Genomic DNA, 25039 nt, shown 5'->3' with positions numbered 1-25039 from the left:
AAAAGAGTGGAATAACATAAACTGTTCGGTTTCAAAACATGATCGCTTTCTTCCAAAGAGGTTACATCAACACTCTTCCCAACACAACTCCATCATCATCATCTTCTCTCTCACCATGACCCCCTCTGTCAATAACCACACAAGTGAAATTGAGTTCACTCATCGTGAAAGTGAAGAAGAGGTAGCACATTTGCATGCAGATTCAGCTCTTCCCATGGACAACAACACAACAATGCAGGTGCATGCAGATCAAAAGTGTATCACTAACAAGAGGTACATGCCCCTTTTGGTGATTAACTATGTCTGTCTCTTTGTGGGTTCTCTTGCTGCTAGTTTGCTCTCTAAGTATTATTTCATCCACAAAGGTTCAAGCATTTTGGTTTCAACCTGGGTTCAAACCGCAGGCTTTCCTCTCTTGATCATCCCGATTTCTCTCCCTTATCTCCTTAAACTCACAAACAGGGTGCCCTTCACCGATTTCACTCCAAGAATGTTAGTTCTCTCAATTTCAATTGGCGTTATGTTAGGATTCAACAACCTTTTCTTCTCGTGGGGAAATTCATATCTTCCCATTTCAACCTCAGCGCTTTTGCTCTCTTCCCAGCTTGTTTTCAACCTTCTCTTCTCTGTCATCATTGTCAAGCAAAAACTAACCTTTTCAAACGTTAACTGTGTCATCCTTCTTACCTTGAGCTCCATCCTCCTAGCCTTGGACTCTAGCCACGAGACACCAGAGGGGATCACACGGAAGCACTACTTCTTTGGATTCTTCTGCACCATAGCCGCAGGCCTGATGTTTGCGTTCTATCTGCCTCTGATGGAGAAGATCTACAGGAGGGTGTATTGCTATGAAATGGTGATGGAAATGCAGCTTGTGATGGAGTTGGCAGCTACGACACTGGCCACAATTGGCATGGCAGGTGGGGGTGGATTTGCTAAGATGAAGGAAGAAAGTAGAATGGTGTTTGACAAGGGATGCATGGTTTATTGGGTGACGGTGATCGGAAATGTGGTGACTTGGCAGCTGTGTTTCATGGGAACTGCAGGAATGGTGTTCTTGACATCTTCTCTGACAGGGGGCATTTGCATGACGGCATTGTTGTCCATGAATGTGTTGGGAGGAGTTCTGGTCTACAAAGATACATTCGGCGGTTTCAAAGCTATCTCCACCATTCTCTGCATTTGGGGGTTCCTTTCTTATGTCTATGGCATCTACAAACTAAATCGAAAGGAGCAACACAAAACTCTCACCGGGAACAAGAACCACATCGTCAACATTGTGGCTAACTGAACTATGTATTATGTATTTTCGTTTGTGTGATGTAGTTTATCGTTAAATCTTCCACCAGTGTCCATTATCAATGTCAGAGTATCGCTTTTCTCTACTTTCATGTATTCAGAACGTTGTTGCTTGTATAAACTTACTCTTAATGAGTCGTTTTAATGTATTGGCAGAAGTTTATTTGCTTTCATAAATATCTTCGCATAAATTTCATTAACTGGTATTGATGAGATAATATAACGTTAGAGAAATATCACGATGGTTGTCGGAGAGGGAGAGAAAAATCACGAATGTTGTGGGAGTGTATCATTATGCGAAAATTTAAATAATACATAAATAATTACGTCTTTTTATCTTAATCATACACATTCAACACATTGAAAAGTCAAATAAAAACTAAAAAGATTTTACAAAGTGCGACTAAAATCATAAACTTAAATTTCATTATATATAATGTTAGTTCATTGCTTCTTCTATATCATGTTAAACAGATTAATTACTTTTATCAATTTAACATGTATTTTTATTTATACCATTTATAGTAGATAAATATATAGAGACAAGATTATTATTATTATGTGAAAAATCTTATTTTTAGAGGAAAGTGAATAATTTTATGACCACTAACGAGTATTTAAAATGCTTTGAAAAGGTTGTTGTTTTATGAAGTGCAGCATGACATTTAAGTTGATCTAGACAAACTTAAAACTTATTCAAGGTATTGCTATTTTTGAGACATATTTCTGGAAGACAAGCTCAATTTAGGAATTGTTAGATATAAGGAGATAGTTGTTTCAAAGAGAATTTAAAACTTATTTTGTGACTTTATGTAAGAATAAAGATTTGTAGGATCTTATCAAAATAATTACGTATATACTATGTGCAGCTATATATGAGAGGAATTTTTGTTTCTTTTAGATGCATTCCAAGTTCCAACCTTTTTAAGATAGTTCTCTCTATATACACAAATATGACACTCCTTCCTTTGATGCATTGTTTCCCAAATTTTCTTTCTAAAGTTAGTTTTTTTGTTCACAAGTCTATTTCTCTTATGACCATCATTCATTAATATCTTAATTAAAAAGTTATCTTAAGTTAATATGATTTAAAAACCAAACGATAATTATTTCTGTTAAAAATTGAACTTTTACAATGCTTCCAACTCACTACAAATTATCCAAAACACTGTTTGTTTGTGTATATCAAGAGATAAATATTTGGGATGCGTATTGTTTAATTTACCAAATCTTACTGTATCATAGTTTGGTGCCGATATAATTTTAAACATTATTTTGGATAATCACGCTTTGTATTTATTCGTTACAATTAAAATTTATTTAGACTTCCAAAACAAAATTTCGTTATTCTATTATGAAAAGTACACATTCATTCAAAAACTAAAAAATGTTGCTCGTCATATATTGTGATTAAAAATATAAGATAGCAGCTTATAGGTGTTAGTAGTTAAAGTTAGACGATAGTTTATTATAGTTATAAATAATTTAATGCACTGATATTAATAGATAAATAAATAAATAAACTTGAAACTTATTATAAATTGAAGAAATTATAAAGATTTAATGGCTTCGTAAGACAACATCACAAGTTGAAGAAAAAAACTGTGAAAATTGATGTTTTATTATTTCTTTCGTATTAATGTGATGATTTTATAGATTATGTGATGATTATGCCTGATTCAGAATCTAATATTCATTGCATATTTTTCGATCACAGTTCCTTTGCCCAACAAGTAGCATTGACATTGACATTTGAATAAAGAAAATATCTTGGGTGAATGAAACTACCCTATCTCATAAGATTCACAAGCAATTCAATGGAACTACTCCATTTTCTAAACTATTATAATTTTAAAGAGAGATAATTTGATAATTACATGTTTTATCGGGGTAGAGGAAGAAAAAGGGGGTGTAGAAAGAAAAATATTGCTCTTATTGGAGTGAAGTCAAATAAAATACGAAATAATTTTCATGTTTTTAAATTTTAAAGTATAATTAATTGCCTTTTTTTAATTGTACCCTGTTTAAATTTTTTTCTAAAATTATTTTAAATTAGTTATGATCTCATGTTTATGAGAAAGTGAAATGAAAAATGACAAACTATTTATCTAAGTTCAAATTAAATTAAATACACTGATAAAAAATAAGTTGTGTGAGAACTGAGATGTATTATTTCTACACAATTTGCATAGCCCAGCCTTACTATGAAGATATGGGCTGGAGTAGACAGAAACTGCTCCCTCCACCCCCACACATCTCTTCCTCCACCTCCCCAATTTTCTAAAATGCCAATTATATCCTTCTAAAATGACAATTATATCCTCAAAAGTTAAAATGGAGTAAAAAAATATACAGCATGTTGTATCAAACAGTGCAGTGGGTGCTTTACTCCGTGTTGTTGATTCTGGCATGGGGCATTGGATTTCTCATGTTGCTTTATCTACCAGTGAGAAGGTTCATACTGAGGAAGGATATTCGTTCTAGAACCCTCTGTCTCACTCCAAACGCCATTGTTTACAAGGCAATCTCTCCCTCTCTCGTGTTGCTTTATCGTTATTTATTTTTTGAGAAATCAAAATTTCGTGAATATGTGGTTGTGTAGCTCAGATTACGAGGCCGGTGCCATTTCCGTGTTTTGGAGTGCTGAAGAAGGAGAAGCACGTTTTGCTGCACTCTGTGGCAGATGTTGTGGTTGAACAAGGTGCAAATTGTTCATTTTTCTTATGTATTATTGTGCTTTGATTTGCAAAAGAGTGGGATGAAATGTAATGAAAAAAAATGATGTTAAAATTAAAATACATCGAATGAGTAAAGTGTTTTTTTCTCATCCCGTTTAACTACGATTAATGGTTTAGATTTATGATTCTTATTTAACCCGGTGTTCTCGCTAGAGTTGGAGACAAGCCTTTAGATTAAAACACCGCTCCTCTACAATCAGTTTTGGAGAGTCTGACAGAACATGAAATCCTCCCTCAAACGGATGTCAACATCCGTTTCGCCTTAAACGGATGTCGACATCCGTTTCGCCTTAAACGGATGTTGACATCCGTTGAAGGATGTCATCCGTCCAGAGGCAGCATTGCTTTTTAGTTTCGTTTTTATTCTATGGCTCATGCAAGGATTATAGGCTTGGATATTAAAAGGATTATTGGAAATATGGGAAGGGTTTAGGATTATAGGAAGGATTATGACTACGTACCTGGAGAGGAACCACGATAAGGACACTACACCATAAACACACTGCACCACCTACTGTACCGAGAACAAGAGGAAGATTGCTTGATAATTGTTTTCACGATCACTAAGCTTTGCAGAAAAATATTTTACTCATACAAGGAACTACGTAGGTTATCAGTGAAATATGTTATAAATGAATAAAATTAAAAAACAATAATTTTAAAAATAAAATTTTACTGAAGGGCAAAATAGTAAAGGAAAGGTGGAGGAAGGGGCAAAAAAGTAAAAGGGAGGTGGAGGAAGAGATGTGTGGGGGTGGAGGGAGCAACTCCCCAGAAATGGGCCGTTATAGAGGAGCCCAAAAAGGCCCATCAAGGGGACGTTTTGGCGGGAAGACGTTGTTTCCGGTCATTTACTTCCCGCCAGAGCAGACACCCATATGAAACTGTACAAGAGAATTGAGATTCCATAAGGCAAAAGAGTTTAGGGTTCGGAGTTCTCAGAGAAAGCAGAAGAATCGACAATGGAAGCGTTCGGTGGGTTCGCGGTGGACGAGAAAGCCGTTACGGTTGAGAACGCTTTTTTGGATTTTCTCAAAAGGTTCCCTTCTTTTTTCGTCTTCTGATTCTTTCTTTTCATTTCGAATGAAAATTACTAACTCTGCTGTTTGTTTGAGCGGAATCAACAGTTTCAAATCTAGCCAACGGAACGAGATTCAATACGAAGCGGAGATTGAAGTGATGAGAGTCAACGAATCCAACACTATGTTCATCGATTTCTCCCACGTCGTCAAATTCAGTGACCTCCTCCAGCAGACTATCTCCGATGAGTATTTGAGGTTTTTATTCATGTCTTGAGACTTTGAGACGTTTTATGATTAGGGACGCTGAGATTAGAAGCAACGATTTTTTTTTTAACATTTCGCGGCACTGAAATTTGCCTTTTCTAGATATGAGCCTTATTTGAGGAACGCTTGTAAGAGATTTGTTATGGAACTCAAGCCGTCAGTTGTATCCGACGATGGCCCTAACAAGGACATCAACGTTGCTTTCTACAACATTGCAGTTATTAAGCGGTCTGTGAATTTTTTGCTATAGCTTTTATTGTTAATTGTTTTTAATTTGTTGGTCGTGTCGATTTTTAACTTAAATTGAAGGCTCTGGTGTTTCAATTTGATAGAGTTTGAGTGAGCTCATGGAAATAATTCCGTGCATTTTGTTCACCGCTAAGCTTACTCTTTTGCAGGTTAAGGGAATTGGGCACCTCGGAAATTGGGAGACTTGTATCCGTTACAGGAGTGGTGACGAGGACAAGTGAGGTTCGACCTGAACTTCTCCAAGGAACTTTCAAGTGCTTGGAATGCGGCGGTGTTATAAAGAATGTTGAACAGCAATTCAAGTATACCGAGGTGGTTAAAACAATATTATGTTTTAATTTGATTCTTGTCTTGTTTTATCATTATCATATTATGTTCATGTATGCATTTTATAATTTATTATCTGTCATTTGCTGGGTGTATTGATTTCAAATTTTGCTATTCCCATTCTGATGTTACGCAACACTGCAGCCAACAATCTGTACAAATGCCACCTGTAGCAATCGAACAAGGTGGGTATTGCTTCGCCAGGAGAGCAAGTTTGCTGATTGGCAGAGGGTCAGAATGCAGGAGACATCCAAAGAGATACCTGCGGGCTCTCTTCCTAGGTCATTGGATGTTATTCTTCGTCATGAGATCGTGGAACAGGCCAGGGCTGGTGACACGTGAGATTTCTCTTGCCCCAAATTTCCTTGAACTAGTCAAAGTATAGTGGCTCTTTCTATTGCCTGAACTTGAATAACAGAATAATCGATCACATTCTGGCTGTCTGTAGGGTGATTTTCACAGGTACAGTAGTTGTCATACCTGACATAATGGCATTAGCATCTCCTGGAGAGAGATCAGAGTGTCGTCGTGATGCTTCTCAACGCAAGGGTCCCACCGCTGGAAATGAAGGTGTCGGTGGCCTCAAGGCCCTGGGAGTTAGAGACCTCTCCTATCGTCTAGCGTTTATTGCTAACTCTGTTCAGGTTGGTTATTTGTCAATGTTCATGTCATGTTCATGTGATCTGATTGATTTTGTAACAGATGTTGTTTTTGAATGATTTCATTCAGATTTGTGATGGAAGAAGAGAAATAGACATCAGGAATAGAAAGAAGGATGTCGATGAAGATTACCAACAGTTTACTGTAAGTTTCATGATGCACTCTATCTATATTCATTATAATGTAACTTTTGGTTTAGATTCTACACTGTAAGCATTTGGGACGTGTCACCTCTATCATGAAACTTGTCACCTCTATCATGAAACTTGTCGAATATTCATGTATAAGGGCTGCACTTTTTCTTTAATCATTGACTGAATATCATTGCCGTTGTCATATACTTAATCAACTTAAGAATTTTAGGTTCATTGCTATTCTGCCTATCTTTTATTTGAAAAAACACAATTAACCCTATATTTATTTTCCTTGGAGATTTAACAGACGCAGGAACTGGATGAAATTCAACGAATGAGGAATACTCCTGATTTTTTCAACAAACTAGTTGAAAGCGTTGCTCCAACTGTTTTTGGTCATCCAGATATAAAGAGAGCTATCCTTCTTATGCTCATGAGTGGTGTTCACAAATTTACTCATGAAGGCATCAACCTCAGAGGAGACATAAATGTTTGCGTTGTTGGAGATCCCAGCTGTGCAAAATCTCAATTTCTTAAGTAATCCTCTTTTTTTTGTGTTGTTTACTTTATACTGGTTTGTGCAACGTGAATGGTTATGTATGCTATTTTATCGTTGTAGGTATACTTCAGGCATAGTGCCAAGATCTGTATATACATCTGGGAAATCCTCATCTGCTGCAGGCTTGACTGCAACTGTTGCGAAGGAACCAGAAACTGGGGAGTTTTGTATTGAGGTCAATAATCTTCCCCTTTTGCATTTATTGAAATGTAAAATTTAGTTGCGCTATCAATTACAACAGCTGGATTATTTCTAAGTACCTAAAAATTTGTTTAACTTTAAGTTTTCGTTATCTGTGTATAACTGACATTATTCTATGATTTAGTGAAATTTAATTTTAAATATGCAATGCATTTCCTAGTCTGAGTTGCATTAAACAAGTGCTCTATTCGTTTATATTATGCGTTAAACATATTACAGTAATAGAAACTGCTTTAGCCTGAATTACTCCCTGGAAAAAAGTAATCAAGAAATAATAAAATGTTACATAAACGCATTGAACTAAGTCAGAACATGTATTTTGGTCCCCCTGTCTCATTAATGCATTCTTATCCATCATGGATTGTGAGTTCCAGTAATGCAGAATTGTTTGCATGATGTTGCAATGGGAATTTTGCATTCAAAAATGACAACTGATGTATAGAGTAGCTTAGAAAACTATTTATGAAATTAGAATTTTTCAATTTTACAACTCAGTGTAGCATAGAACTATTTATGAAACTAGAATATTTTAATTTTACAACTCAGTGTAGCGTAGAACTATTTATGAAACGTGACTGGCAGGTACTGTATGAAATCGAATGCCACAGAACAGAATGGAGGGTTTCAACATGCTTGTGTGTTGCAAAATCATCATTATCTGATTTGCACGATATTTACCTGACTACTCGATTTTTATATCGATAAATTCTTGTTTCAGGCTGGTGCTTTGATGCTTGCTGACAATGGCATCTGCTGCATTGATGAATTCGACAAGATGGACATCAAAGATCAGGTAAGGCATATTCTTTTTTACTTGCATCACGTGCCGTGCTCGTGAAGTGGCTAGTGTCTCATTTCACTGGGTTGTAGGTTGCCATTCACGAGGCCATGGAACAGCAGACTATTAGTATCACAAAAGCTGGAATACAAGCAACACTTAATGCTCGTACGTCCATTCTTGCCGCTGCCAATCCTGCTGGGGGACGCTATGATAAATCTAAACCACTTAAGGTAAGATGTTCCAATACCCAGTCATGGTGGATCACCGTGCCTTTAAATACAACTCGGCCTAACTGTTTTATTTTGCCCTTTTCTCTTTTTCAGTACAATGTGGCCCTTCCACCGGCTATACTTTCGAGGTTCGATCTCGTATATGTTATGATTGATGATCCAGATGATCAGACAGATTATCACATTGCCCATCATATTGTGAGAGTTCATCAAAAGCGAGAAGCTGCTCTTGCTCCAGCATTCTCTACAGCAGAACTGAAGCGTTATATAGCGTATGCAAAAACTCTTAAACCAAAGGTTAAGGTCTCCTCTGGAGTGCTTCTATTAATGAGGATAACTTTTGCGTTTGTTCACCTATCTTATTATTTAGCCTTATTAATGCAGCTCACGTCAGATGCCAGAAAACTACTGGTAGACTCTTATGTTGCGCTTCGTAGAGGTGATACAAATCCAGGGAGTAGAGTTGCTTATCGTATGACAGTTAGGCAGTTGGAAGCATTAATCAGGCTGTCAGAGGCCATCGCACGGTGTCATTTGGACAATCAGGTTCTTTAAATTTCAGAGTCTTATTATCAATATTCACTGATTTCATATTTTATGTTTGGTCTAAAGAAGCGTTGGTATCAGGTACAACCTCGCCATGTTCGTCTAGCAGTGAAACTGCTGAAAACTTCTATTATAAGGTAAGAATTTTATTTCACGTTTACCTTTTGCAGTTTTTATTTTGGGATCTAGCTTTCGGTTATAATTGCATTTTACTTTTTTCTGCAGTGTGGAGTCTAGTGAGATCGATCTGTCAGAGTTTCAAGAAGAAAATCAGAATGCCGGGGCAGCTGGTGGTGTTGGAAATGAAAAAAATGGAGATGCTAATGGCGCAGGAGGTGATGGAAATGATAATAGAGATTCTAATGATGGTAAGCTTCTGCTCACCAATTTTCCCTTGAAAATCTTTTCTTGATTAAGCTTAGTTATGCATTGGTTAATTATCCAGCAGGAAATCAAGCAGATGGATCTAACTCCCAGGGAACGAGACAAGCTGACCGAAATGATGGTAAGGTGTCCCTATCCCATTTTACCTTGAAATTATCTATTGATAAAGAAGCAAGCTTAATTTTACATTGGTTTTATTATCTCCCAGGAAATCCAGCGGATGGGTCTAAACCCCAAGCGAAAAAACTCGTTATAAGTGATGAATATTTCCAAAGAGTAACCAGCGCCCTTATCATGCGTCTTAGGCAGCATGAGGAGGCTGCTATGCAAGGTGGTCACTTCAAACCATCGCTTTTGTTATTTAACTCTGAAACACGAGAAAAGTTAAATGTTAAATCAAATTAGCTTTTGGTTCAATGATCGGACACTTGTACTTAATCATGTTATACATCAAGATATTTTTATTGATTTTTTGTTTGGAATATTAGATGTGTCAAATGTTATTTATTGTATTAAAGAGGGAATTTCTATGAACTTCACAGGAAATGGTTTGGCTGGAATGAGACAAAAAGATTTGATTCAATGGTACGTAGACCAACAAAACGAGAGAAATAACTACAGTTCGATGGAGGAAGTGTCAACTGAAATTTCAAAAATTAAAGCTATTATAGAGGTATCTTTTTGTGCAGAACTTTCTAGTACTATTAAAATTAATTATAATTTGTGAAGTTTTGGATAAAATTTATTAAAACTGTAATCACATCATTGTGATTTTTAACAATTTTCATCTTTATCCGGTAGAAAGGAACGTGTTGAGGTGGTGATAGTATTTTATTTTAGTCTTATTTTCAAGAATTAAAAAATATTATTGATGACCATTTTAAATATACACTTGGTGATGCAGAGTTTAATTCGCAGAGAAGGTCATTTGATAGTGGTGGATGATGGGCAAGAGGCGGCTGCCGAAGGAGGAGGCGCACCTAGAAATAACCGAATTTTAGCGGTGGCTCCCAATTATGTCGTGGATTGACAGTCTTAAGAGAGAAAGAAATTAGAAATTACACACTTCCTATTTTCCATTCACAATTACTTTATTTGTCTCTCTTGAGCTGCAAATTGGTTCCTTATCTGATTGCTTTGTAGTGATGGAAAACTGATTGTGATGGTTCTTTATGATGTATTTGTATTTAGAATATTTGTATTTATTATTCTATAGGTCCTTCTCATCATATTTTTACTTTATACTCAACCATGTTCCCAAATTAGACACGTACCTACACATGTTGACCCAGAGTTTCATCACTAGTTTTATTTTCTATGTCCGCCTCAACTTATTGCAGTTGGCAATAATATACATATTGAATTGTTACATTTTAGTATAAACACAAGTTTTGTCTAATATAATTACTGGGAAAAAAACAATAAAAATGTCGACTGATATAATTTTTAAGGTGAGAAGGATTGGTAAAGATATAACCTTGGCTAGATTTAAGTCTCAATACAGGGCAGTTGACATGAAAAATCACCAAACAAATCAAAATTTACTTTAAACTGTAAATTTTTTAAGAAAAATACGCAATGCATAAAAAGTTATTTTGTATATACTTTATTTTTTAACAATCTATATTCTGAACTAATTAAATAATCTTAAGTATTTTAAAAACAAATTTGAAACCTAAAAATATATATTGTTTGATATAACTAATTTCATGTTATACATACTTGTACGCCACCAGTTATATCATACCTTACCTAATCATTTATCTCATCTATTTTTGAAGCCTTGTATCAATTACAAAAATGAAGAGTCAGATTATGAAAGCTGTACAATTATAAAATATATATTGTAATATATATTATGATTGTTTCTTACAAATGTCTTGATACATCTTTAAACTAAAAGTACCCTTCCAACACTAAAAACCTTTTCACAAAATAAATTCACGCATACAAAAGTTTACTTAAACCAAATTATCAAAGTACAAGTATTTTAATCTCATTTAATCGAAATATATTCCAAAAATATATATGAAAGGGTATTTATTAATATTCCCCTTTTCCAAAATAGAAGAGGGTAGGGTATATCTACATCGAGGGTTTGTAGACCCTACAAGTGATAAGTTTAGAATTTGAGTTTATCCACACACAAAGCATAGATTTACAAGGTTGTTTAGGCAGTCAAATAACGGTATTACTCATTGATTTGTTTATATTATAAACCGAAAAAGAGTTTGAACATAAGAAAATGGAAGTGACTGGCAGTAGCATACCAGCTAAGCCATGTGCCAAGTTTCAGTTGAGAACCCAAATTAAACAGAAACGCATTTTTGTCTTGAACAATACCCAACGCAGATGATAAAGCCAAATTATGAGTTACAGATAAGCATCATGCCTATTAAAATCAATAAAATTAATAAAATGATAGATAACATAAATACAAAACGTAAGGGACCCGCTTCTGATATTTGCCACCTATGGAATAAGTTTAGTGCCAACTGTCACTTCCCCCCACAAAACCTCCCTTCCCTTTTATACCCCTCTCCCACCCCACATAATTACCACATTAATCATATCTCTAAGACATAACTCTTTTATAATTATCCTGTCTTTACCTCTTTGCCCTTCCTTCATCTTTGACGTTAACGTCTCATACTTGTTGCATGGACCGACAGACTCATTTGAGCAGCACACTTTTGCTGGCATGAATGTGCAATAGGTCATGCATGTAATTACCTTCCAATTTCAAGGTTCTTTTCTTTGCTTCTAACTTTGAACTATGTATGATGTCTGTGCTGGATTGGTGACTCAGTTCCTTCACAGTAACACATACTTATCATCATTTATATATGCCTATTGATTTGGAAGGACAAGTGGCTTCAACACTTGCATTCATATCTACTTTCAAGTCCCTTCAAAACTTTCAAAACACAACATGGGCTATTGGAAGTCCAAGGTTCTTCCCAAGATCAAGAAGGTTTTCGAGAAGAATACCTCCAAGAAAGCTGCTGCTGCTGCTGAGGCCACCAAGTCCTTCGATGACTCTAAGGTTTCACACTCTTGTCAAATTTCTCACTCCTTTTTCCTTCAACTTTTTCTTAATTTGGTGTTTTCTTTGTAGGAGGAATACAACAAAGTGTTTGAAGAAAAGAAGACTGAACTTCAAACTAAAGTGGTTGAAATATACGAGGCTTCACCAACTGAAATCAAGGTGAGAACTGAGCATACACATATATGTAATACAAGAAATAGAGAGAAAGAGTCAAACCAACGATTGATTTAAAACTTTTTGTCACCTTGTAGAGTTTGGTTAAAGAACGCAAAGAAGGAGGGCTAAAGAAGAACACCACAGAAGTTCACAAGTTCCTAGAAGAGCTTGTTAAAATCGGTAAAGTGATTGTGGCCATTTTTTAACTCAAAGTTGTAACTGTGATCTCTGTTACTTATAAAGGAATGATACAATTTCAGATTTCCCTGGATCAAAGGCGGCATCCGAAGCATCTTCTAAGTTTGGACCAACCTTGGCTTCGAGTTCGGTTTTCTTTGTGTTTGAGAAGGTGTCAACTTTCGTTGTTACAGAAGAGAAAGAAGAGAAGGGTGAAAGTAAAACAGAAGAAACAAGCAGTACTGTTGTCCAAGAGAGAGAGATAGTGGTTGAAGAGGAGAAAAAGGAAGATGAGAAAGCACAAGTAATAGAGACAAGTGGCGAGAAAAAGGTGGAAGAACAACCAGCTGAAGCTGCTGTAAAAGAGGAAGAGAAATCTACTGAAGCAGCTGAGAAAGAAGAAGCAGCAAAGGCTTGAAAATTTGGTACAGAAAAAGATGTAGCTGCTTTCTTGAAGGATGCAGCAGATATACTGTACTCTTAGTTTGGATATACTGAAAATTGTGACATAGCATTCCCTTATTCTTTTATTCCTGTGTAAAATCGGTTTTGTGGTGCTTAGTTTGATTTTGCTGCAGATTTGGTGATTAGTATGCATGTGAATGTTGTATGGTGAATTGTTTTGTAATTTTCACTTTGATTTCTCATTCAAGAAATTGTAATAATAATTGGTTCATGGAACCCTTCCTGTAGCTATTTGTTGTTTCATTTAACAGTTGTCAGTGTTCCATTATCATGGAAGTTCTGTTTGGCTTAGTTTATATTTATTTGTTTTCTTCCTCTAACTGCTCTCTGCCACCAATTCCTTAGAATTTACACGTAAAGCCTTTGATATATATATATATATATATATATATATATATATATATATATATATATATATATATATATATATGTGGATTTTGGTAAGAAGGGATTTTGATGTGTTTAAACGTGATCCAATAAAAACATATTATGAGTAATAGTTTTAGATAATATGAAATTGTTCTAAACATTACTTTTTTTAAGCTAAAATTTTGATAATGTTAATGATAATTTAGAGTCTGATTCATAAATTAATTATAATTTTCATTTAATACTTATTTTAGAAATCTAATCTTTAAATTAATATTTAAATTAATTACTGTATTTTTTTATCTCTAAAATTAATTATTATTTAAAAAATTTCTTTTTGTTATCATATTAAGAAAAGAAAGAAATTAATGGGATGTAATTAGTTTATGAGGAATAAAACTACCAAACTACAGTGTTTTAAATGATAACAAATATATTTAAATATTGAAGTCACATATATACTTATACATTGATATTTGTTAATAATTGTGTAATATAATTAAATGAAACTTTATAAATTCAAAGTCTAATGGAAAAACCTTCTTTATAAAAATTGAGAATATCTGAATTATTAAAATATAAAAATTATTTATTGTAATAAACTATAACACTTGTCTAATGTAACTGATATTATTAGGTTTCGCGTATTGTAAGCATCACATTTTCATAATATTAAATTAATTTTAAATAAATATATAGTTTATTATATTTTTCATTTATTTTAGAGTGTGTTGTTTTTAATTAAAAAAATAAAGAGTGAATACATATATTTAAAAATTAATTATTGAAGAATATTTAGATATTTTAAGAGGAGAAATAAAGGTAGACAACTTTGTTAATTATACTGATTTTAACTAAAAAGAGATTAAATTATTATAATTACTCATGAAGGATATTTATGTTGTATTTTGAATTAAGAAATTAATTATAGTTATAAATTTTGAGAAAACAATTAATTATATTATATATATTGTATTTTTTTTTAAGAAAATAAGATTGTATTGTTATCAATTTTAAGAAAAAAATTAATTATATTATATATGTTGCATTTTTTTGAGAAAATAAGATAGTATTGCTATAAAAATTATGTTATTTATATTTAGAGTTTCTGTTGGTTGTTAGTGTGGAATTATTGTTGTTGTTAATATAAATTATTGCTGCTGTTGATATAAATTATTATTGTTGTGATTAATATATATTAAAATGTTATAGTTTATATATATATATATATATATATATATATATATATATATATATAATTATTGTGGTTGATATTTTAAATATGAAAACTTTATTATTACATAGAGTTCATTATTTATGTGAGAAAAACGTATGTTCTGTGCTACTTTGATTTGAAAAATATTGTGTATGAGATCTCTGAAATTAAGTACAAAGAAGATCCTTGGCACATTAGAGAGCAGAATGAATGATATTTAATAATAGAAGATTTTACTTAAAATCTTGATTTTCTGAAAATCGATGAATTGGTTAAAAATTAGTAAACAATTATGGTGATTGAGATTTTTGTTGTGTATGATATTTTTTTTTATAAATAGTTATAAAAAGAAATTACATAGAGAACCGATTACCTTGGATAGGAGAGGAATACAAGTTAAAATTTGGATATGTTTCTCAATTTTTTTTTGAGAATTTTATATTATAAAGTATTGTGTTAATTTGTGTAGTGAAAAATCAGTTCATAGAATTTCATTTTGGATATGTTTGGATTTTTTTTAAAGGATATGTATGGATTTAAACAATTTTAAAGAAGATATTTTCAATTATATATGTTTCATATTTGATAACAATTTATTTAGGATTCCACATTCATTTTTAGTTTTTTTATATAAAAAAAGTAAGATTTATTGTCATTGATTTATATGAAATATGTGATAGTTAATTAATAGAAATAGTGGGATGTTAGACAAATGAGCTAGAACAAAAATCAATAATATCATATATAATGTTTCAAGGACTACATTATCATAATTAGTTAAGAAATTAATGAAAACATTGATTTATAACAATCAAAATTTGAACATTTATAAATACAGTATTAAGGCACATACAATAAAAAAATGATAGCATCTACCATCATTATCTAAATTAAAGTTATGCTAGCATATGTTCTCTATATATTAGTATTTGTATATAATCAAGAGTATGAAACATGTAATGTAGTATACTTCAATTATGAAATGGAAGTTAGGAGGACATAGAGCCTAGATGGTACATTTAGAGTGAAAAGAAGAAATTGTTGCCCTTGAATAAAGAGATAAAAATAAAAAAATTATCCATAAAATTATTATGTTACAATACCAAAGAATTCATAGTTCTTGAAATGGAGATATATGAAGATGTGGGAGTAATAAAGGAGGAAATAAATATATTGTGTATACAAGAAAAATATAGAAAGATGTTTACCTTATATAAAGCTTAAGGAAATAAAAAAACAAATACGTTTTTGGAATCACAATAATTGTTGGAAAGTTGGACTTGAAGCACTTAGTTTCTTTTGAATAAAAACATATTAGATAAATTTCTACTAGGATTAAAACATCTAAAATGGATTAAACACTTGAAATATTTGAGATACTTAACTATTAATTTATAGATATCGTGTTTTCAAATTTGGTTACTAAAACATACAAAAAAGATGTAAGGTGTTGAAAGAAAAACTTGAAAAATCTGGAGTTGAAAAGGTAGAATAAAAAATAATCTGAATTTTATAGATAATTTGATAGAAAAATTGAATGCATTGAACCTAAAGGATGAAAATAGAAGTTTTTGTAAGGTCAAGATGTACCACTTGGTTCTTCGTGTCTACCTTCTAACTTTTGATTGCACTTTCTCTTTTCAAACTAAGATCTTCCAAGTCCTTCAGTCAGAGTGTCTACAATAAGACTTAAGTAAGCAAGACGTAAGAGACAACAAAATGCAATAGTTAATGAATTTGTTGTCATATCTTGTGAGTGATACCTTTTTGTATTACATTTATGAGTCTTTACCTATATGGGTTTAGGTTGAGTATGCATGACCTAGTTTAAGATGGTTTAGGATACCTTAACTTTTAATACAACACTTCCTTATCAATTATTTAACTTTATCTCCATTTAGTGTGATCGAACTATCTTAAGTGAACATGCTAAAATGATATTACATATATGGATAAACCGAGATAAGATCATCCGATGATAACATTCTAGGTTTCATATTATACAAAATCTACCTTATGGAGATAAATATTAGTATAATTTTGAAAATATAAAAAAAAATATCAATCTCTATATACATAACAAATCTAGAAGTAAAGGAATAAAAGGAGGATCCAATACAAAATTCTTACATTCAATGATAAACTAAAAAAAAATCAATTATATACTTTATATTTCGTCATCAACTCATCTTTATAAAGGAGACACGTACAAATTCATGAGAATTAAAAACATAATCCTAACAAAGAAAATCTAAAAAATATTACCAATCCACTAAAGAAAACTATTGTTCTGGTCATTAGATTATCAACTCTTAGATTTCATTAGGCTATCTACTCACTAGACATTTATAACAAAATTCTCTACCTTAGAAAGATTTCAGCACACTAAGATTTACAATCATATTTTTTGGAGAACAAAACAATTCATAGTATATTGACTTTGAAAAGTGTAATGAAATATTTTGAACTTATGCTAATTTGGATTGAAAATGAACTTATATACAAGCAAAACTGGCAAGAGTGACCATGGAACAAAGAGAAATACATATATTTGTCTTTCTTCAAGTTACCCAAAGATGTAAAGTAAAAGATGAAAAACATACAAAGAAATTTCTTTTGAAAAAAATGTGAGGAAAGTGGAAAGTTAGTTTAGGGAGGTTGGGATAGGATATTTACTTCAAAGGACAAGGAAGGTTTGAGTCTAAAATACTTGTCTTATTTTTATATGATATTTTTTAGGAAAAGCAGATGAAGAATGCAAATAGAAAAAGTTAATTTTTGTTGCAAGGTATTGAATGTCAAATATACACTTTTTTAGTAAAAAAATGAAATAAAAAAATTAGTAGATTATAGAGGAATTTTGAGTAAAAAATTAAATTTCCTAGAAGATAGAAACTAATCAGAGAGAAAATTATTAAATAATTTCTAAAAAATTTAGGCAGAATATCTCCACAATACAACAAATGGAAAGAACACTAGACACTCCATATGAAAATGGTACGAGTATAAACTTGGTAAATTCAACATATACATTAATACATCGACAATAAAAATGTAATTTCTCAATATATTTTGGAGTATCAAATATATCATCTAATGTTTTATTTTCTTTGAAATTATTAATTTACATAATTCAAACAAAGAATAATTTGGCTAAACTCAAATGTTTTAAATTACTAATTTTTTTTTGCCAAGATGGAAGACAATGCTAGTCGTCTTGTATATTTTTAGAGTGAAATAGACGGAGTATTTTTTATTTTTGAAAGTAGATAAAAGATTCAAAAATGGACAGCGAGACGGCAGTTTCTTTCCTAGGGAAAGTTTTAATAACGTTATAACGCTATGAAGTGTGAGTTTGAGTTTGAGAACTTCAACACATGATGCCACCTTAATAAATTGTCCTCGTTCGTTTAAGGATTCAATCACCCATTAACTCCACCGTTCTTAAAAATTCAATCTTTGTTTTTGTGCTGGGTCGATCAATTTAATCAGATCGTTCAAAATATCATAATTAATGTGTTATTTATTGAATCAAAATCACAGAATCAACCAGCAAACTAGGTTAAATCGATGTTTCCCAGTTGGAAATTCTGATGTGGAAAAAAGTTTAGGGATTCATACCTATATAATCTCAGATTGAAAAGTAGCACCCCCCAGAAAAAAAATTTGTGAGGAAATGGATCCAAATCCTGATGCAATTAAGGAGGATTTGAACCGGTTTAGGTATTCTGTCAGTGAAAATTTCAACAAAGTTCAAAAGGTGACTTCTCATTTCGTAATTCATAACCATGTCTCTGTTTTTCTATTGGAGTATGAGTAGGACCCATTTAATTCTTTGTTTTCTTTTCCGCTCTGTTTCTTGTCACACTTCAAGTATTTCTTTTTCTGGTATAGACCTAACATGTCTTGTCGTACTAGTCACGTGCGAGACTAATATGAACATTTCCCCATAACTATATAGTATTGGTACTGAGATGCTTTATCATGTTGGACTAAATAAGACTCCTTGCATGAACCCACTGAAACATTTAATCCTCAATTCGATCAATGGATGATGTAACTTTATTTTTTCCTAACTATAATTTCTAGGGTTACAATATGAAATTAATTGATGGTAGAAAAATTGGTACTTTTTTTTTTTCTGTCAGTTGCCAATACCCTTTTTTTGTAATTGATTCACTCGAGGGAGTTAAGTCTGAATTCAAAGCTGAAGTTGATTTGTTTTGCACAAGAGTTGGTGAATGAGATTTACCTACAAATTTGATTTGGATTCTGAAATTTTGCTTTGGAAGCTGAAATAGTTTGGCACTTCTGCAATAGGTTGTTTAACATGTTTTATAGCCGAATTGGGGGTATTAGTACAAGTTCTTGGAAACTTTTTTCATAACGCTATTGTTTTTTTAATGGAACTGAACTTCTGTATCTGTGTCGTGGTTCTTGTTTCAAATTTAGGGAGGATATTTAGAGTGTACTGAGAATCTTTGTGAATTTGGAAATTATTTTATGATTTTTATAAACTCTTGGTGTATTTCAATAAATTGCTGACTTTTAGCCTGTTCCACGATGATTGATTATCATATTTATAATGCAAGTCTTCATGTGATAAGAAGCTTATTTACATCATATAGAATTACCGCTGGTTATCTTTGTACTATTTATTTTGTGTTCTTTTCACCCGTCCTATGTTTATTGGATTCAGGGTTCTAATGTTGCATGGAAATTTTAATATACTAGGACACTAAAGAGCAGAGTTATGAGCTTCACTTGCTCATTCTCATTTTTCTTGTAATGAACATGGGAGAATATAGACTTTGGCTTCTTTTGAAGTGCTGTCTTTGGGAATTCTAGTCATTCTTCTTAGTTCTATTTTCCTAGGTATACCTTGGAGTTGGAACAATGACCTTTTTAATGATTTTTTTCTCTTTTTTGATGTTTTCGTTTTCAACCTTTGCCTTCCGTAAGTTACTGTGATGGGGTAGATCGTAGATGTAAACTAGAATACACATTACTGTTAGCTGGTGTGTATGAATGAAATAGCATTGAGACCTTTTATCAATGTGATAAGAATTTGGGCATTATGAGGTGCCCAAGTCTCGTACGGAAGAGTATGTGGTGTTTGATGGAATGCTTAAATGCTTGGTTCTTCCCCGTTAGTACATATCTTTCTAGGGTGGACTCCCCATGTATTTAGTACTTTTCGCATGTTTAAGGTCCAGGGAATCCTTTATATTTTGTTAGGCACAAATTTGCTGTTATGGATTTATTTGCTTAATAAGTTTGAACTTGACAATGAGTTAAAAAAAAATTGTCATCACTACAGCTTGAAGAACAAGTTGCTGAGGTTGAAAAGTTCTACCTTTCGACTAAAGCTCAAGTTAATAGTGTCAAAGACAAAGGCCGGGAGAAGCTTGTTATTGGCAGTAGAAGGTCACAGCAAGGTGCATCAAGTAAGGAACCTAATTCTTCAAACGCAATGCAAGAGGTTATACAACAGTTTTCCACAATATTGCATCAGGCAAGTGGAAATACCCTGCAACTGTTTTTGTTATTTCATATTTCAATTGTGGGTTAAGATAATGCAATCAGGGACCTACGTGGGAAATTGGTGTCAATATTCTTTCTACTGGACCTACATGAATTGAACTTGAACCATTGATCAATCAGAACCATTTGATCAGCTTTCAGTAATAGACAGCATTAGTTGTTTTGCCATTAATTGGTTGTGCTTGTTAGCCAGATGGGACCTGTATTGAAATTCCATGTATTCCCTTTGCTACTATGTTCTAGCATACATACATCACATACTTGTCATCTTGCCTATGGCTCTATGAGGCTCCATGTGACCCTGTCATAACTTGCTCTTGCCTTAGTATGAACCCTTTTTACTCATTTTCTTTGTTGCAAAGCATGCATTTGTCTCCCTGAATTGAAAATGTTTAAATTTATGAAATATTTAAAACCCAACTAAATTTAAATAAAATAAATAAATTATCATATTTAGATGTGTTTATTTTCTTGAAAAGAATATCTACTACCATCTTACTTTGACTGAGAATAACAGTGCAGTAATCGTTTATCTTCTTGGTTATATAAATGAATGACCTCCTGTTATTATGTTGAATCTTCTATATTTACTGCACCGAGTTTCCTGCAGAAAATCAATAGTGATACATTTTTTTTCTTCTCAGATAGCTGAGCATAAATGGGCTTGGCCCTTCTTGGAGCCTGTAGATGTTGAAGGTCTTGGGTTGCATGACTATCATGAGGTATTTAATTTTTCTTTTCTTTTTAAAGGCTTTTTCTTGATTTTAACTGTAAATATCTAAACAAGGAAAGCTATAGATATATTATTTTTGAGTTGAAAATATGAAATATTATTGAGGGTTAATCTTTGGTTTCCTCCTTTTTATAGAGGAGAGGAAATTAAATCCTAAAAAGGAGAGAAAATGACGATAGAGAATTACCTAAAAGTAAGCTAAACAAAAACGATAACAGAGCAATAATACAGGAAAATAATATAGTTACTAGTTATATAGGTTATGAATCACCTTCGAAATTGGGATGTAATTTTTGTTGGACCCATTTATCACTATGGATTAAATGAAAAGGTTTAGATGCATGATAAGGTTGAGAGAGTAAGAAGTTCTGTGACTTTTGGAAAGAATAGAACCTTCACAATTAAAAGAAGAATAATCAGCATTTCTGAATAGATTTGGAAATAAATGTTATTGATAATTCATTTGTGTAGGGTTCCCCTCTTTATAGAGAAGAATTACGTCAGGTGAAAGATGGAATCTAGTAATGGAAATAAATATGACAATAATGAATTACAGAAAAATAAGCTAAACAAAAACAATCACAGAGTAATCATACAGAATACAGTATTTACTAGCTATTATATAGGAAAAGAAATTAACTACACAACCAAACATTGAGAGATATTTCAGAGGATCAAATAGAGATTTAGTCCTCTTTTGACACCTTTCAACAGAATCACTTTGGAAATCATTATCATTTTTAACTTAAAGCATGTATACTTGTAAGCTTTTAGAAAAACACTACTTTTTTAACAGAGTTCTTTGTTTACTGCGTTATTAAAATATTTTGTTTAATTTTCTTCTCCTAGATTATTGCGAAGCCTATGGATTTCAGTACGATAAAAAAGAAAATGGATGCCAAGGATGGTTCTGGTTATAAGAACGTGCGTGAGATATATTCTGATGTCAGGTTGATTTTTAAGAATGCAATGAAATACAACAACGAAAAACATGATATCCACATTATGGCAAAGTCATTGCTTGAAAAATTTGAAAAGAAATGGCTGCAGCTGTTGCCTGAAGTTGCTCATGCGGTAATCTGTTTTCCCGAAATATTTTCCTTTCTTTGGATGAATGAAACTTTCTTATATTTTTAGTCATTCTATGAATATTATACCAAATATCCGTACTTTTTAATGTGATTATTTCAGGAAAGTGAACAATTAAAGGAAGAAGCACATATGCAGTTGGAAAAGCAGCTTGCTCAAGAAGCTACTTATGCCAATATGGCAAAGGATATAAGCCTTTCGGTTGATACACTATCTTCTTTCTAAGTTGTGTGTAAAATCTATTGCATTACTTTATAGTAAATCAGACGGTTAATGAGTTTGCTTACATGTTGTTTCAGCTATGCGAGGTTGAGGTGCACTTAAAGAATCTCAAAGAAATGGTCATTGAAAAGTGCAGGTTCGTGAAATAGCTGTCCATTAATATTTATTATTACATGGTGATGAAGGTCAAATTGCAATAAATGAGTGTTATTAGTCATCTGGGTGTTTGTTGTTCTGTCTTTGACAATGAAGTTAAAATGTCACTAAAATCTTGAGATATTAAATTCAAAATGGTACTTGAATTTATAAAGATTTACCAGCATCTTCAGTTCTAAGTACAAAAGGTATCACTAACTTCTCCACCTACTCATGCTGTTCAAATTTTCCGTTATATTTCAGCGTCATTAAAAGGAATATCCAGACAAATAATATATCTGTTGATTTGGTCTTTTTCTATATAAAGCCAAATTTATTGAAAGATTTGAGTCCAATGGACCTTTTAAATCAAGATTCAGTCCCAGATTTACAATAAGGTGGTTGACACAACACAGGATTTGACCACCACTCTTAATAAGACATTGATGCTTTTTCAAGTTTTCCTTTTATCCACAACCAACTTCTAACTTTGACCGATTCCCACCACCTTTTCTTGATTAAGCTGAGAAGCATTGAAAAAAATATGGTTCCTGTGTATCCATATAGATAATAATATGCAAAGTCAAACTGCAGCTGTTCTTGAAGCATGGAAGAACTTTGTTTTTCCCACCCAACCAAACCAAACAGAACAGCATTGTCAAATGTGACGAGAGATATCTCAGAAGATTTAGTATTGAGAGCCAAATGGAGTTTTGTGCTGCAAATAGTCGATCCCAGCTAGTGTGATAAGGCTTTTGTCGTTGCTTGTATTAAGAGTGTCATTTTGGTGTTCTTCGTTGTTCATTGCTTAGGAAATAAATGTTTTTGAATTAGATTTGAAGGGTTTTGAAAGAAAAATGGAAAAGGTTGTGGGTTCAATTCTTCCAATAAAAAAACTAGTAACTAATATTTGCCGATAAAAAAATTAACTAATCTAGTTGACACTTCATTGGGATAAGTGATTAAGTTCTGATAATCTTTCAGATTTGAGTATGAATTGTAATTTTTATTCGTGCATGAATTGATTATTTTTAGAAAGTGACCATTCACAAGGACTAATGCAGATACCAGTGTATTATTTAGTCCAGCAATATGTGGTCCATAAATATTTGTTTTTTCATAATTTGATCCTTTAAATACATGACTTTGATACATGTGTCATTTAACTCTGCATTGTTACTTTGTTGGCAATACTGCAGGAAAATATCGATTCGTGAGAAACTGGAACTTGTTAAGTCTTTCAGCAGACTGAATTTTGAAAATCTCAACAAGGCATTGCAGATAATTTCTGAGAATGACCCAACCTTCAAACCTAATGATCTAGAAGTGAACCTTGACCTTGATAATCAGGTTTACAACGTTACTCTATGGCTAACAAAGTTTGTTCTCATTCATTTTTTGTTAATTTTGTCTTGACTATACTAAGTTGTTTTGTATAGCACGTGCTTTGGTGCTGTTAACCAATTTGACTACTTTATGCAGACCGACTACACAGTATGGAAACTAAACGTTTTTGTCAAAAAAGCACTGGAAGAACAGGGAAAAAATGCTGCTGAGGAGCTAAATGTTAATCACAATGGTAACTTTGAGGACAAGAAAAACACCAACAAAAGGAGGAAATTGTGATTCTTTTGCCGAAGAGATCAATATAGAATAAATGAAAAGCTTTCGACTTTGTGATTCACTTTTGCAGTACACAAGGCATTATCTTAGTTTTGATTAAGCGGGATGCTCAATAAACTTGTACTGTTCAACATGCTTACCATGTCACATACAGTGATTACGATCTTTTAGTTAAACAACTTTCGAGATATTCAAACAGACTTTTTTCTTTTTTGAAAATTCGTTTTTTTGGGAACAGGTGACTGTTTATTAGTTTCTTAAAATGCAGGCTTTAATGAAAGGTTTAAGGAAAAGGGCACAACCAAACTATTGAAACTAGGACTTGAAAATTGTTCAGAGATCAACTTACCATCATGCCACTGAGATTGATCAATATGACTCAAAACTATACATACTTATATTTTATATCTTTTGCATTTCAGTCTGAAAATAATTTTTATTTTTTCAGATTATACAATTTAAAAGCCCTTTTTGAAAAAATAAAAATAACTTCCAAATTACACATAACTTCTAGATTATTCGGTCCAAAAATCATTTTTGACTTTTAGATTACATAATTCAAAAAGTTTCTGAAATTGACAATCTGAAAATCATTTTTTAATTTCAAATTACACAATAAAAAAAAAGACAAAAAAAGATTTTTTATTTTTATTTTGTATATTAGAGTGCAGGGGGAATTTATGGAGCTGCAGGGAAGAACCTGCCCGCATGTCAAAATGTTATATAATTTTTTGACTATATAATTGATTGATATTACCATGACAACAAAAAGTGAGCTAAACTACAATCAAGTAGCAATCATATTCATATCTGCCATAGAAACCTTCTAAATATACTTAAAGGACTATCATATTAAGAGCAATCATT

The 25039-nt window shown here is 32.5% G+C and overlaps 3 protein-coding genes and 1 pseudogene across 6 annotated transcripts; all 4 read left to right on the top strand.

The window, feature by feature from the left end:
• Positions 1-1476, top strand: LOC124830885 (putative purine permease 4 pseudogene; annotated as a pseudogene).
• A 3438-nt stretch (positions 1477-4914) lies between these two features.
• Positions 4915-10671, top strand: MCM6 (minichromosome maintenance (MCM2/3/5) family protein). 2 transcript variants are annotated; one of them, XM_047304736.2, is made up of 19 exons: positions 4915-5076; positions 5165-5314; positions 5426-5551; positions 5722-5884; positions 6044-6237; positions 6348-6543; positions 6629-6703; positions 7001-7230; positions 7313-7427; positions 8172-8246; positions 8324-8464; positions 8558-8761; positions 8849-9010; positions 9092-9147; positions 9236-9378; positions 9456-9515; positions 9603-9725; positions 9937-10067; positions 10299-10671. In XM_047304736.2, exons 1-19 carry the CDS (start codon positions 5000-5002, stop codon positions 10422-10424), a joined length of 2547 nt encoding a protein of 848 aa, XP_047160692.1. In that variant the 5' UTR covers positions 4915-4999; the 3' UTR covers positions 10425-10671. The 2 variants fall into 2 exon arrangements, with proteins under 2 accessions (XP_047160692.1, XP_047160693.1); XM_047304737.2 differs by having other exon boundaries at positions 4916-5076; positions 9459-9515.
• Positions 10672-12185: 1514 nt separating this feature from the next.
• Positions 12186-13468, top strand: LOC124830876 (plasma membrane-associated cation-binding protein 1). Its single transcript, XM_088106128.1, has 4 exons — positions 12186-12440; positions 12513-12602; positions 12695-12779; positions 12860-13468. The coding sequence occupies exons 1-4, from the start codon at positions 12327-12329 to the stop codon at positions 13192-13194; spliced, it is 624 nt and encodes a 207-aa protein (XP_087962254.1). The 5' UTR covers positions 12186-12326; the 3' UTR covers positions 13195-13468.
• A 4914-nt stretch (positions 13469-18382) lies between these two features.
• Positions 18383-24424, top strand: LOC124830877 (transcription factor GTE1-like). Of its 3 annotated transcripts, none has more exons than XM_047304739.2 (8): positions 18383-18586; positions 20147-20341; positions 21015-21092; positions 21953-22177; positions 22295-22393; positions 22492-22550; positions 23749-23899; positions 24032-24424. In XM_047304739.2, exons 1-8 carry the CDS (start codon positions 18503-18505, stop codon positions 24173-24175), a joined length of 1035 nt encoding a protein of 344 aa, XP_047160695.1. In that variant the 5' UTR covers positions 18383-18502; the 3' UTR covers positions 24176-24424. The 3 variants fall into 3 exon arrangements, with proteins under 3 accessions (XP_047160695.1, XP_087964028.1, XP_047160697.1); XM_088107902.1 differs by lacking the exon at positions 18383-18586 and adding an exon at positions 18991-19146 and having other exon boundaries at positions 24032-24410; XM_047304741.2 differs by lacking the exon at positions 18383-18586 and adding an exon at positions 19200-19701 and having other exon boundaries at positions 24032-24410.
• Positions 24425-25039: the final 615 nt, after the last annotated feature.

The sequence above is a fragment of the Vigna umbellata genome, chromosome 2, assembly GCF_029865625.1.
Source record: "Vigna umbellata cultivar VRB3 chromosome 2, Vumbellata_1.0, whole genome shotgun sequence".
In the NCBI taxonomy this organism is placed as follows: Eukaryota; Viridiplantae; Streptophyta; class Magnoliopsida; order Fabales; family Fabaceae; genus Vigna; species Vigna umbellata.
This window is presented reverse-complemented; position numbering and strand designations above follow the sequence as displayed.

Bases quoted from the DNA above. Each gene is read 5' to 3' on its own strand.
- LOC124830877 (XM_047304739.2), top strand. From the start codon at position 18,503: ATGGATCCAAATCCTGATGCAATTAAGGAGGATTTGAACCGGTTTAGG. The intron at 18,587-20,146 runs GTGACTTCTCAT...TCATCACTACAG, and splicing joins ATTTCAACAAAGTTCAAAAG to CTTGAAGAACAAGTTGCTGA. The intron at 23,900-24,031 runs GTTTACAACGTT...TACTTTATGCAG, and splicing joins ACCTTGACCTTGATAATCAG to ACCGACTACACAGTATGGAA.
- MCM6 (XM_047304736.2), top strand. From the start codon at position 5,000: ATGGAAGCGTTCGGTGGGTTCGCGGTGGACGAGAAAGCCGTTACGGTT. The intron at 5,885-6,043 runs GTGGTTAAAACA...GCAACACTGCAG, and splicing joins AGCAATTCAAGTATACCGAG to CCAACAATCTGTACAAATGC. The intron at 7,231-7,312 runs GTAATCCTCTTT...TTATCGTTGTAG, and splicing joins GCAAAATCTCAATTTCTTAA to GTATACTTCAGGCATAGTGC.
- LOC124830876 (XM_088106128.1), top strand. From the start codon at position 12,327: ATGGGCTATTGGAAGTCCAAGGTTCTTCCCAAGATCAAGAAGGTTTTC. The intron at 12,441-12,512 runs GTTTCACACTCT...TTTTCTTTGTAG, and splicing joins AGTCCTTCGATGACTCTAAG to GAGGAATACAACAAAGTGTT. The intron at 12,603-12,694 runs GTGAGAACTGAG...GTCACCTTGTAG, and splicing joins CTTCACCAACTGAAATCAAG to AGTTTGGTTAAAGAACGCAA.